At 44.0% G+C, this 12,667-nt stretch overlaps 1 protein-coding gene and 1 long non-coding RNA gene across 2 annotated transcripts in view; one reads left to right on the forward strand and one right to left on the reverse strand.

The window, feature by feature from the left end:
• LOC119179100 (fatty acid synthase) overlaps positions 1–5,033 on the forward strand; it is a 123,467-nt gene extending 118,434 nt beyond the window's left edge. Inside the window, exons 22-23 of the mRNA XM_075870088.1 lie at positions 1,187–1,430; positions 5,020–5,033. Of these exons, the coding sequence (XP_075726203.1) occupies positions 1,187–1,430; positions 5,020–5,033 (258 nt within the window). The remainder of the gene's footprint in view (positions 1–1,186; positions 1,431–5,019) is intronic.
• A 3,564-nt stretch (positions 5,034–8,597) lies between these two features.
• Positions 8,598–9,423, reverse strand: LOC142767053 (uncharacterized). The gene is made up of 2 exons (XR_012884728.1): positions 9,335–9,423; positions 8,598–8,698 (listed from the first exon to the last, which is right to left on the reverse strand). It is a non-coding gene; the product is annotated as an uncharacterized LOC142767053 (long non-coding RNA).
• Between the last annotated feature and the right edge of the window lie 3,244 nt (positions 9,424–12,667).

Here is a 12,667-nt window from a genome sequence, read left to right on the forward strand (position 1 = left end):
TCTACTGTTGGTATCGATGACATAAAAACTATAAATAAAGAATTGGTTGTGTTATGCAGTGCGAACAAAAACTCTCGCCATCGTAAATCCACGCGCACTCTTTTCATTCTCTCCTTCCTCTCAGAGCTATTCTTTATCTTCTGCTTCGCCCCCCAAATGCCAGCGCCCATTTGTGTGGCATGGCCTTAAAATAACCCTTATAATTCAGAGCCAGAAAACAACTTCGGGGAGTCAGAAAAAGTAATAAATTAACAGAAGCCCAAAAGCAATAAATGAATTTCAACAGGGATAAAAATTTGCCGACCACATGTTCCTGAAGCGGCGGCGGGATTAAAACTCACGTACCCATGATCCAAAGGCGACCCTTCTAACCTTTTCGCTATCCAAGAACGTTGAGAGAACACAGCCTAGAAAGCATAAATAGAAAGGCAATGGTAAAAAAGCGAAATGAAGATAGAAAAAGGGAAAAGGAGGTACAAGTTCAAAGGAAAAAAAGTAAGCAGAAACGAGTGATAGAAAAAACAAAGGAAGAAATATAAGAAGAAACGAAGAGAAACAAACAAAAGAATATCAAGATTCATAGATCATCGAGGCTGGGCACCGCTTGTGCGAAGCAGCTTGAAGACTTTTTTTTTCTAAAACCCATGAACACTTTGGATGAATCGCTTCTACAAATTGTTTTACCCGACCCAGTCTTGTAAAACTACTTTATAGACAGGCACTGTACTTTATAGAATTGTCTTTTTTTCTGTGTACTCTGAAATGCTTTCTAGGTTTAAACACGTGGACCTTACCACTTGACTCACTGCACTTAGCTCACGTCTGTGAGTAGCGGAGGGTTCTCAAATGTTGTAGAATTGTCCTATGTGATTGTGCCGATTTCACCTCCCTCCTTCTAAGATCTTCATCAAGAAACACCGCAGTGGCATCGTGTCGCCTATGAAATACGTGACCCCAGTGTTTTTTAGCGATAGATTCACATTACTAAAGCAACCACCACTGTATATGTGATGTTTGGAATTTAGATTTATTCAGTTAAGCAACAGGCAAGTACAACTCGCCATAATCTTACAGTAGTGATGCTCTTTCTGTGAGGAGTCCTGAACTTCAGGGTTTCTTCGAAGACGAGCGCCCACAAATTTTCCGTTCATCGTCGCATCTTTCTTTCTACACTTTCTTTTCGAAGGTTCTTCGCGATGCCCTCATCGACAACCAGTCGAAGGAGATGTACGAAGAAGTGTGCAAGCCGAAAGTTCTTGTCACCCAACGCCTGAACGACGTGTCGCGAGAACGGTGCCCCTCCTTGGACCACTTTGTCGTGTTCTCTTCCCTTGCTTCTGGTCGAGGAAATGCTGGTCAGACAAACTACGGTTATGCCAACTCTGTGATGGAGCGTGTGTGCGAGCGTCGCGTGGAAGATGGACTACCTGGTAAGTCAGCATTATTAACGCGATAGCGTTGAAGAGCTCGTGTCACAGAAAACCCACCGCCGGAATTGGCCCGGTTTGTTGTGAGCGAAAAATTGTCTCTGCATCCGTGACCGAAAAATTAAGTTACCAAAATAGCCGTGGGAGGCCACTACTTTTCCACGCGTGCGCGCGCGATCACACTAAAAAAGCCGCACATTCGAAAAAAATGGCCCCGTATCGGCATGTTAATCAGCAAATGTCGTCGAAAGACGATAGTCTTACGTGTGGAGAGAGGGAACATTTATTTGATGTTCTCCGCAAGAAAATTGGTGAATGATATTTTGGAGGCGCTGCGTTAGAGTGCCCGAGCGTGCAGTGGAGGCGAACGAACGCATCATGTCAGGTCACACGTGACGCATGAGCGCCATCTGGCAGTTTTCTCAGAAAACGAAGCACGTGGCTCTGAGACGGGAGTGCGCGCGCGTCTCAGAGGTGATAAGGTGTAAAACGCAAGGCGACTGGTAGGTGCCACCACCGTCTCCTCTTAGCAAAGCGTTGGAAACACTCGCCTTTTCGTGTAAGCGTTACATGGTAAGCGCTACGGTATTTAAAATTACTTATGTATGCCTTTTCTAGTAAAAGACGCATATGCAGAATATATACGTCTTGTTTTTGTGCCCCAGACATGCGCAATAATTGCTTTTTATTTAGCAATCGCACAAGCATGAACGCTGAACCTTGAGCAACATTGGTGGGCGCTGCGGATGGGGTCAGCTGTTTCAAGTACCTGGTGCTGTTAAGAGTGGACAAACAGACAAATGTCAAGACAGACAGACAGACCAAAGTTTTTGCGTTGAAGGTCCCCAAGAAAGACTATTGTCTTAAAAAGTGCTCGAGGTCACGAGGCGGGGTAGTTTCTTTGCCCTGCCACCCCTCCCTGTTTAGCTTCCAGCACTTTCATAGGGATGAGAGAAGAGGTAATTGAATTGTAGCAAGCAATAAACCTTTGTAGCTCCACTCCCACTGGACAGGTTCTCAAAATTTTTGCGGCGTTGAATTCGTGAGGCCATGAGCTCTTCTAGTGAATTATTTGCATGGTTACTTGAAAAAGTGTTTCAGGGCCCCTCTAACGCATTTTGTTCGAGAGGTCTCACGACGAAAACGAGCCCTTTCGGCGATAATAGCGCGAGCTGGTCCTACCTACTGTGTGCGTGTTGTTTTGCGTGCGTGTGTATGTAACAAAACATATTTATAAGTATGCACTTAGCGGTTGTAGGGTGCACTAGGCGCCGAATTTCACTATCGCGTTCAACTCACAACGGTGAAGCGCTTAAGTGTCCCCCAACTTTTTTCAGCAATTTAATACCTATTGAATTATTCGTTCGTTGCAGCAGACAGTGTTAACGTGCTGTTTCCACACGCGTGTATATAATTTTTGTCTTCGTGACCCCACCTGCACACAAACGTTACCAAGTTATTGCTGTACAGAGGAAGATGTTTTGCACACCAAAATCAATTTCATGCCTAATAGTGCAGCACGCTCTATAACTAACTCTAGTGAGAGGAAATTTCCAGGAATGCATGATAAGCGAGTTATGAAGATCCCATGCGCATCGGCAATAATCGACATTTGGGCCACCGCCTGCTTTTAAATACTAATTTTTTGTGCCCACTCTTTTACTTGGCATGCGTTTCCGTCCACAAATAGCTCTGTTTTATGGCAAAAGCCTTGAGTGGCTCATGTTTGCGCTGTCCGTATGTCGGTCTGTCAATCCGTGCCCTGAAAGGGTCCCAGCTGCAGCCTCTCCCCCTCACACTAGCAATCACATGATGGCACGACGGCATACAGCAACAGTTGCGCCACCACAGCTGTGGCATCTATTCTTACACTCTCTCACCAATCCTGTGATCCCTGATAGTGTACAAAAATAACAACAAAAACGCATGCAATGGTCAGTCGAATGGCCATAGATTTCGGCAGATGAACCTTGCAATTTAACAAAGTATCCTTAAATAATTACCTTGAGGTAATAGTTGGTGCGTTATTCACCACCAAACAGCAAGCGTTGCCACGGAAGTGCTTCAGCGTTGGTATGCCGCACACCCATGAAGCCGTGCGAAAAGCACAGAGTGTGCAAAGCGAACATCGCACTCGACAACAAGGCTATCTTCGTGCTACACGGCTTTTTATTGAGCATAGATATCTGTGTGGGAAGACCAGAAATGGAGGATTGTGAACTGGACAGCAGCTGTGATGTCAGCTTGAGTACCTCTTACACCAACCATTCTGCAGCAACTGGAGCCGTCACCATTATTTCGATGATGGCCGATTCAATATTAGTGAGCCTGGTTTGAATAGTTCAAAGTGTTTCTGTATACAGCAATTGATGCTCACGTGACAAGTCGCGCCAAATCATTTGTGTAATTATGCCAGGAGGAAGTTGCTATTTGACTTTTAGAAGATTGTGAGTGATCGCTCAAAGGCTCAAAACTATTTCGAAACGCGTTCCATAAAACCTCCATTATTGTCATTTGACGACAGTGGGTAGATACTGAAATATTTAAAACATTTGAATATTTAGCAACTATTAGTCTTCCTGAATGTTAATCACACAACAGACCAATATACAACCGGTATATACAACAATATAAACAGACCAATATACAACAGGTATGTGCCACAGGAGATTGACACTTAGTATCTACCCAGGAACGTCGAGAACATACATGGGCCATTTTAGCATGCGTGTGTTAAGAAATACTCGACTTCGTTAGCATCGATCCGATTATTGCAAGTAATAAATGTCAGGGTCCCAGCTGGAAACGAACCCAAGCATTCTACGTGGCAATGAAGCATTTTAACACAGAGCTACACCAGGTCTCGGAACTATTTTTCAAATAGGTGAGAATCTTCTTGAAACGTCAATAGTGGTTGCAGTGCTGCCTACGCAGTTTTATAAACATTACATATAGACTTCTTTGATGCAGCCGTCACGTCGGGTGAACGTCAGTTGTGGTTAGATGCCGTGCGCTGAAGTTGATTTACGTTGTAGTGTCCAAGGCCAGCGTACTCGCGAGCATCATTGCTTCATATCCGCTTCTGGTATTGCTAATACGTATGTTCCAGTTGGCATCGTTGCACAAGTGCAAACAATTGATTATATAAACATCTGCAACTCTTCAACATATGCCTGTGCGTGCAGCAATCGTACATATATTGAGCGTTATTTCATGATATGTCGCTCAATAAATTGTAACACAGTCACCTTCCCTCCGCATGCTTCGCGTAACGTCGATCCCCAGGTACGTGGGATCTGGGGAATTTTTTTTTCGTGTTTCTTCGTAATACTTCTCGTATAAGCTAGATTGGCTAACTTCCCAGCTTTTCTACTTTTTTTATTTCTCAATCGCTCTCTTCTGAACCACCGCAGCCTCACTTATGAGACATGAACGAAGTGAGCTGCCTATTATCGCCAACAGTATGCCGTAGCGGTACCACGAGAAGACGGTCTAGCTTGGCGGGATGTGCAGGAACTGAAAATTATCATCATCATCATTATTATCAATAAAGGACACACGCTCTCTTTGTCCTATTCTGCTTTGCCCCCAGATCACGTGCGCTGATTTGAGCAAGCACATAGCGAAAAAGAGGTGTGAGCGTTAGGAGTAGAGTGAAGACAGCAAGATACACAGAGGTTTAAAGTAAGGTATAAAGGGAAAGAATGTTTCCCAAAATAAATTATCTATGAGGCGGTGAGATTGAAACACATGGACTCACAAGTCGAAGGCAAAGCCCTTAAACACTCATCTAACCATGCACAATGCGGAACATACCGTAGCCTTCTGCAACATCGTAAAACGAAGGGGTACAAAAGCGAAACGACTGTTAGGTACAGAGTAAGAAGGAGAGAGAGCGAAGCATAGCATCAAGGAGTCAAATAAGAAAGAGATACATGCAAAAAAAGAAAGAGGATATAAAAAGGAGAAGAAAAATTGGGACCGCGAAAGGAAAGATAGAAATTGGCAGCAAGCCAAAAGTAAAGGAAACGACACAAAGCTCGGAAAGACTAAGAAATAAAAAGATGAAAACAAAGAGATAGAAAAAAAAACGCCACGCCTGCACAAAAGGCGCAGCACAGTGAAAGCGTAAGATAGAATACCGCCCGTTCAGAGCCTTTCCTGAACACTCAGCCGGTAGCTGCTGCAAGCCCACTTGCTGGGTACCCACTACGGCATTAATGATAATAATTTTTGGGTAGTAGGCCAACATTCGCTATGCTATTTTTTATCATTCTTCTGAGAAGCGTTTTACTCCTTATACACTTGCAAGGAATTTTGCACCAATTGTTCAGACAGGGGCTGATGAAAATGAGGAATTATGCCTGAAGTGGGTAAGTGCCAGAATTACTGGGTGGTCAAAAAGAAGCTTTTTTAATGGGTTGGAGCGTTGGTTTGCCCACTCGTTACGCTGTTCACGTTGTGTGGCGCCTCGTTGTTCTTTTGCTGTTCTAAAACGCTTTGTTCTTCATAATAACGCAATTTCTTTCCCGACATCAAGCCTGCCTAGGGCAGGTTAGCGCACAAGTCCCAAGTACGTTTCTGTGAAGTCGCTGGCGCGAGCATAAATTTTTATAAAAGTAGTGGAGTCTGGCTAGGCATGTGGGCTACAACTCCTTCGGTCTTCGTAAATATTCATTGAAATGCGACTCGTATGAAATACCTTGGTGTGCCTCTCAATAACTATCGTAACAGCGGCCCACACTGGACCGCTGCGATAACTATATAGCATCAGGCTAGAGCAGCGTAGCTCATTGCTTGTGGCTCAGGCGGCGCTGGTTCAGGTTTCCTGAAAAATTGCTGGACTTCCTTGCATGCAATATCGGCGTTCGGGTTCACGGGAGGCTGTGAGGCTAGCAAAAATTTACGAAGCTCTTCCCGTACGATCGCTCATATCGTTTCGAGAAGTTCGTCGGAGCCGAGATCATGAAGAGCTGGGCTGCCTTCCATCGTTCGCCGATTGTACTGGTGGGTTCGCATTTTCAGCGTCTTCTCGATTGATATTGCTTCTGACAGGAATCCATGGACGGTCTTCGGGGCTTTTTGTATCAGTCCAGCGAAGAGTTCTTGCTTGACCCTTCGTATGAGAAAACGAACTTTTTTTTTTAATTAATTGTATGTATGAAGAGGTGGATGCCAATGCGTAGCGCCGGCTACTCCTCTTTTTTTTCTCCTCGAGCATGTCAGGGTCAGAGTAACAGAAAAGTTGCGTCAATTCTTTCACGAAGATTGTCACATTTTCATTCGAGAGTTGCACCCTCGTATCAAGCAACGTCATGGTTCTTACAATTCGGACTATGCTTCTAAACAAACCCAGAATGCGCCATGGAGGAGATCTTATGTTCGTAGGGCAGACTCCTGATCATCGGACCAGGTCCTTGCCAAGTCTTTCAGATAAAAGTACACGCGACGAAGCTTCTCTTCCGTGTCGCAGAGGTTGGGGGCGGCCACTCGGTCGTAGGTCTCCAGCCAGGTCTCTGGATCTTCAAACGTCGACCCACGGAAAATCGGTGGTTCTCGTGGCTGCTGCATCACTATCGCGGGCAGTGGTGCAGGACTTGTCATCGTTAACCTGGTCGATGTCATCGCCTTGGTCATTCAAGCCTTATTTTGTAGAGGCCCGTACTACGGTGGTAAACCGTGCTGCCTGCGGCTTCTTTGGTGCTCCTGGCTGGCGTCGGTGTCTTCTTCTTGACGTGGGCTGGGTTCATGGCTTGATGGGGGTGTCCAGTACATGAGCGAAGCAGCACTACCACTAGATGTCACGTGGTCGAGACGTGAAAAAAAGACAGCAGACTTCATATCGACGATGCAACTGTTCCTTCGGGCCAAACTTATGGCCACGCTAAAGAAAAGTCGCATTACAGCCGGACACTGGTGCTGATAGCGGCCAGCAGAGTGTCGGCTTTTATATATTTTTATATTTATACACTTGCTATCGAATATTCTAGCGTTATTGCTAGCGGTGATGTAGGTTCTAGAATAATCAGCCATGTTCAAGTGGTAGGCGTAATCTAAACAAAATGATCTACTGCCATCCCGAAGCTTCTCAAACAGTGTAGGTGTGGTTTACGCTGAAAGTTACTGAGTGAAACGGGGGATAACAAAAGACGAGGCGAGAATGTGGCAATATTGGTATATATTATTGGAACCAATCTTGCTTTGAAACGTAAATGAGAAGACGTAACATTCAGTAACAGTAAAATACTGACAATGTATATATTTGCCTTGAATTACTTTCGCACTATCTTTGGCGTCAACGTTTGTTTCCGCCGTCCTGACCCGTAAATGTATTTAAATACATACAGTAGGAGAAGGCAGAAAAAAACCCTAGTTAGAGAAACATTGTTGAAGGGCGGAATCGAGCGGGTGACCTCTCGCTACACCGTGCGTGGTGTTAACGACAGAGCCACAAAAGCCCACGTTGTTCAACATACAAACAATAAGCCGTCTATGTACACAACTTAGCGCTGGCGTAGCCACTCTCAGCGTATTTTTAGCCCTGCTGGTGATTGATAAGATTTGATTTATCGATATGTAGGTTTAACGTCCGAAATCCATCATATGATTATGAGAGATGCTGTAGTGCAAGGCTACGGAAATTTTGACCACCTGGGGTTTTTAACGTGCACCCAATTACGAACACATGGGCCTACAGCATTTTCGCCTTCATCGAAAATGCAGCTGCCGCAGCCAGGATTCGATCCTGTGACCTGCGGGTCAGCAGCCGAGCCCCTTAGCCACTAGATGACTGCGGCGGAGCAACCGGCCGGCAAAATGGCGCTAACAGCGCGCTCTGCACCCCACCCGTCGCAACGCTTGCTCATGGGCCCATCTTCCACGCGTACTTTGCCCCGCGAAGGATAGACGCCCTCACGTGTGCACGCTTATCTCGCCGTGGGGGAGAATTGCCCACCTTAGCTCTTCACCAGAAGGATTCTGTTGTAGTTACTGGGAGCATCAAACGTTTTCGAAAATAGTGCACTTTTCAGACCCAGCGAAGTAACAACTGTGGTAATTATTATAGTGCGCTGATACCTGTGAACCTGTGATCACGTTTTGTATAATAATTTTTTATTGAATAGCGTGCTAAGTGTTCATTTGTGAAAGGTACTAAAACGCAGTCCTTCCATGTGTGCTGTTTTCCGGCAAAACAGGTGTTTTTCTTTATTTCAATATCTTTTTCTTCTTTATCTCCTTCTATAATCATTTCGTCTGGCTCTTCCTTCGTCCTGAAAGAGTAGAGAGAGAGAGAGAGAAAAGAGGAAGGTCGGGAGATGAACGAGATATTAGCATCCAGTTTGTTACCCAGCACTGGTGGAGGAGAAATAGGGGCAAAAGAGAGAGTGATATACAAAGGAAAAAAGGACAAAAAATTTCGCGTGCACTCAGGAAAAAACAAAAACGCACAAAAGAAGTGCGTGCTGGCTACAATCGTTCAGAAAGGCCGGTTGATCGCAAAAAGCGCAGTAGAGCTCGCAGGGCCTTCTTCTTTGACATTGCACTTTGGCGACATTATAAAATTGTTTTCTCCGACAGATGTTAATTTTTTACTTTGCAGAGCTCATCGCGAAGGCAAAGTTTCTGTCCACTATACTCTAGGCAGCCACAAAAGATATTTCGGATGGTTTGTTTGTTGCCGCAGAGGTCACAGGGTGCGTTGTTGGCCATCTCAATGCGGAGAGCGTAAACGTCGGTAAACGCAACGCCCAACCACACCTTACATCAAAGCGCCTCGTATGCATGACGAAGCTTTGACGGTACGTAAAGACTTAACGTAGGACAAAGCGAGTATAGTAGGGCATGCTTAAAGTGCAGCTGATACCCTTGTAACGTGGTTTGTTGACGACCAAGCAAGCGGAGCTTACGTGCAGCATCGGTAAGCAGGCATTGTGTCCATCCAGGTGTCGCTTGCAACTTTGCTTTCACCCTCTTTTTCCGGCATCCTTGTACATCTGACCATGCAAATCAAATAATAATAATAATAATAATAATAATAATAATAATAATAATAATAATAATAATAATAATAATAATAATAATAATAATAATAATAATAATAATAATAATAATAATAATAATAATAATAATAATAATAATAATAATATAAAATAACAATAATAATAATAATAAAATAATATTAATAATAATATAATAATAATAATAATCTTTATTGTCATCTTGAGTCAAAGCCAGAAAGTGGCTTGGAGGACTTGGCCCGGCACATCAGCAGACGAGAGACGACATATATATTGAAAAACTTTTCATGTAAACAATCAGAAAAAGAATACATGTAACTCATTTACGCTACATATAAACACAATAACAATCGAGAATCAAATGAACGGAAGTAATACTACCTAAACATCAAAAATGTGAGGACCAGCATTGAAAAATTTTAAACAGATTATACCCAGTATGCAAGAAACTAGAAAAAATTAATAATGCGATAACTAATGCAGCATCAAAGAGACGTTAGGCACTTTCGTAGACTGCGCTCAGTCGTTGCCGAAAAAACACTGTCGGGGATGTCATTAAAAACAGTAGGGGCATAGACATTTCTAGTAGCTTTGCCGTATCGTGTTTTGATTAATGGTACAGAAAAGCGGGCAGTTTTTCTAAATAATAATAATAATAATAATAATAATAATAATAATAATAATAATAATAATAATAATAATAATAATAATAATAATAATAATAATAATAATAATAATAATAATAATAATAATGCAGTGCTTACAGGCAACAAACAAATCGGCTGTCTGCACCTTAATTTTCAACGTGTTTGTCTTCTTGAATTGTCAAATTCCAGAAGAAGAGGAAGAAGAAAAGGAAGATCGTAGCCGGAGGCCTTATCCTCCCGCCGCTCTGTTTGATGATGCAGAAGGGTGAAGCCAAAAGCGAGCAGCCTTCAGTCATGAGTTCTATGACGCCTCCCCAAGAACCCGGGCACAAAACAAGTGGTCAGTCAGGTGCTCATTCACCTCCACCGTCCGCGTCTGCGCCGGCGCCGTCACCGGCTGGTACCGAGGACAGTCCTTGGCGGCGGTTCCTGGCACTCGGCAAGGGGCTCACCACCGACACGGACAGTTCAGTCAGCACAGTTCCACTGCTGGTGCGTCCCCGACGACGGGTTATTTTTCACACTGAAAGTATCTTATTATAGTATCTGAAATGCACCGATAACACTGCCTGAAATACACCAATGCGAGCTCACATGATAAAATAATTTCTTCTTCAAAACTGTTATTTCGCTTCTACCTGCCACGTCGCAGGAATCCCTTATTATGGTACTGTACCTTGGTGAGTAGGTATATATGCGGCAGATGATATTTTGTTCACCTATTTAGTGAGCCGAAAATCGTGAAGGCCTCATTGTACCAGCCGCTTAATAAACGAGAATTTTTATATATTGACAACGTAACATGTCTGTCGAAAGTTACTAGCTAGAATATATCATGTAGAAACATAACCAAGACGATCAATTTCTCGTCTTCGTTTCTGCGCCATTCTGCTACGAGATCACCGAACAACAAGTACATACCTTACCACATTTAGTAAGGGGCTAACGGTGCTGGCACCATATGAAAAAGGTAGTTCGCTGGGGAGGCAAATGCTGGACAAATGTGACTTTAGAGAGTTTAGGTATTGTGAACGTAGCGTCTACAGCGGTTTTGGGTGCTTAAAATGCATATTTGGCAATGATCGCGGGCGCATCGCATCCGATCATGCGCTCTATGTGAAACGCGCTCTTCCGCACATAACACTGCTATGAACAAAACGTATGCACAAGCATCATTATTGCATCTCATTTTCCTCCCACGCTGCTTCGTAATCAAGTGTCGCTCCACGATGATGTCCATGGTGTCTTTAAGTATAGGAAGTAATGTGATATATTGTCACTAAATTAATAGGAGATCTTTCAGGATAACGCGAGGTCAGCTGTCACTGTGTCGTCAAGAGCCCGGGTGTCTCCTAGTGGAACCGGAGCAGCGAGCTCGAGGCGCAGGACGCCGGACAATCTAATTTCACCACTTCAGCAGGAAGGGATACCACTGGCCAGCTCCTTGGGCTTATATGCGCACAGTCCCAGTTCATCCGCATGTGAATCATCTCACCACAGCGGCAAGGGATCGTCGCTAGCCGCACAGTCCGCACCTGGAAGCACGCCAGCTGTACGTTACATGGCAGCAGAACAATACTGCCTACTCAGTTTCTAATGATACTATTCCTTTTTAAGAATTTTCTTGACACGCGTTGAATCAATATCTAGTACCTAATTATGTATTTTCTATCAATAGCTTTTAGTAAACGCTCGATGTCATGTTGTGAAAAGCCAGGCAAAGTTCTCCAGCCCTCCTTCAAAATATTTCTCTCTCTCTCCTCTCTCTCGATGTCATGTCCAATGTATTGACCCCTCAACTATACGCCCGGAGGAGCTTTCTAAGGTGCTTTTGAAGTAAATATGTGAATTTGTATGCATTTTACCGCATGCATACTTATTCGCAAGTCGAGTAGTATGACCTGTGGCTGTGTTAAAGCCTCGGGTTGAACTGAGTGTTGTTTTGCATTTTCGTCGGACGATTTATTTTTGTCCGCTAGCTGTTCAAGTAAATATATGAACCTTTAAGGCCTGAAGTGTGCATTTGTTCTACCTTTTCGTTAGCGCTTGTTAACTTGCCTCGTAGAAGTATTCCTTCGTACATGAGCCTTTTCATAAGCACATCTTCGCACCTGCCTCTCAATTTCGGATTTCCTGTCGTGAAACTCGAGGCTTCATGTACAGCCTCTGTTTGACATTCTGGCTCTTAGAAAAATCTCAGGCCTCAAACATCCGAAATGTCGTGAACATGGGCGTAGTCAGGGGAGGGGGGCGGGGGCACGTGTTTTGCTATGTCCTAGAGAGCGAAAATGGCTATCTTAAGATGGTGCCTCTCCCGAAATCAAGGTGGTGCTCTCTCGCGCGTTGCCGTGAATAAACGAAATTAAATGCACAAAACTACACGACATCGCTTTGAGCACTGCAGTAGGACAGAAGAGTTGTCTTTAGACCTTTGGGACCCTCACTCTTCAGCAGCTTTGTTCAGTGCACTGCAGTAACTGTGTCTGCGATAGTCGATTACAATGCAGCTGTTTTCGAAGGAGGCAAAAATGCTGTAGGCCCGTGTGCTAAGATTTGAGTTTGCGTTAAATGACCC

This window comes from Rhipicephalus microplus, chromosome 7 (assembly GCF_043290135.1).
Source record: "Rhipicephalus microplus isolate Deutch F79 chromosome 7, USDA_Rmic, whole genome shotgun sequence".
Lineage (NCBI taxonomy): Eukaryota > Metazoa > Arthropoda > Arachnida > Ixodida > Ixodidae > Rhipicephalus > Rhipicephalus microplus.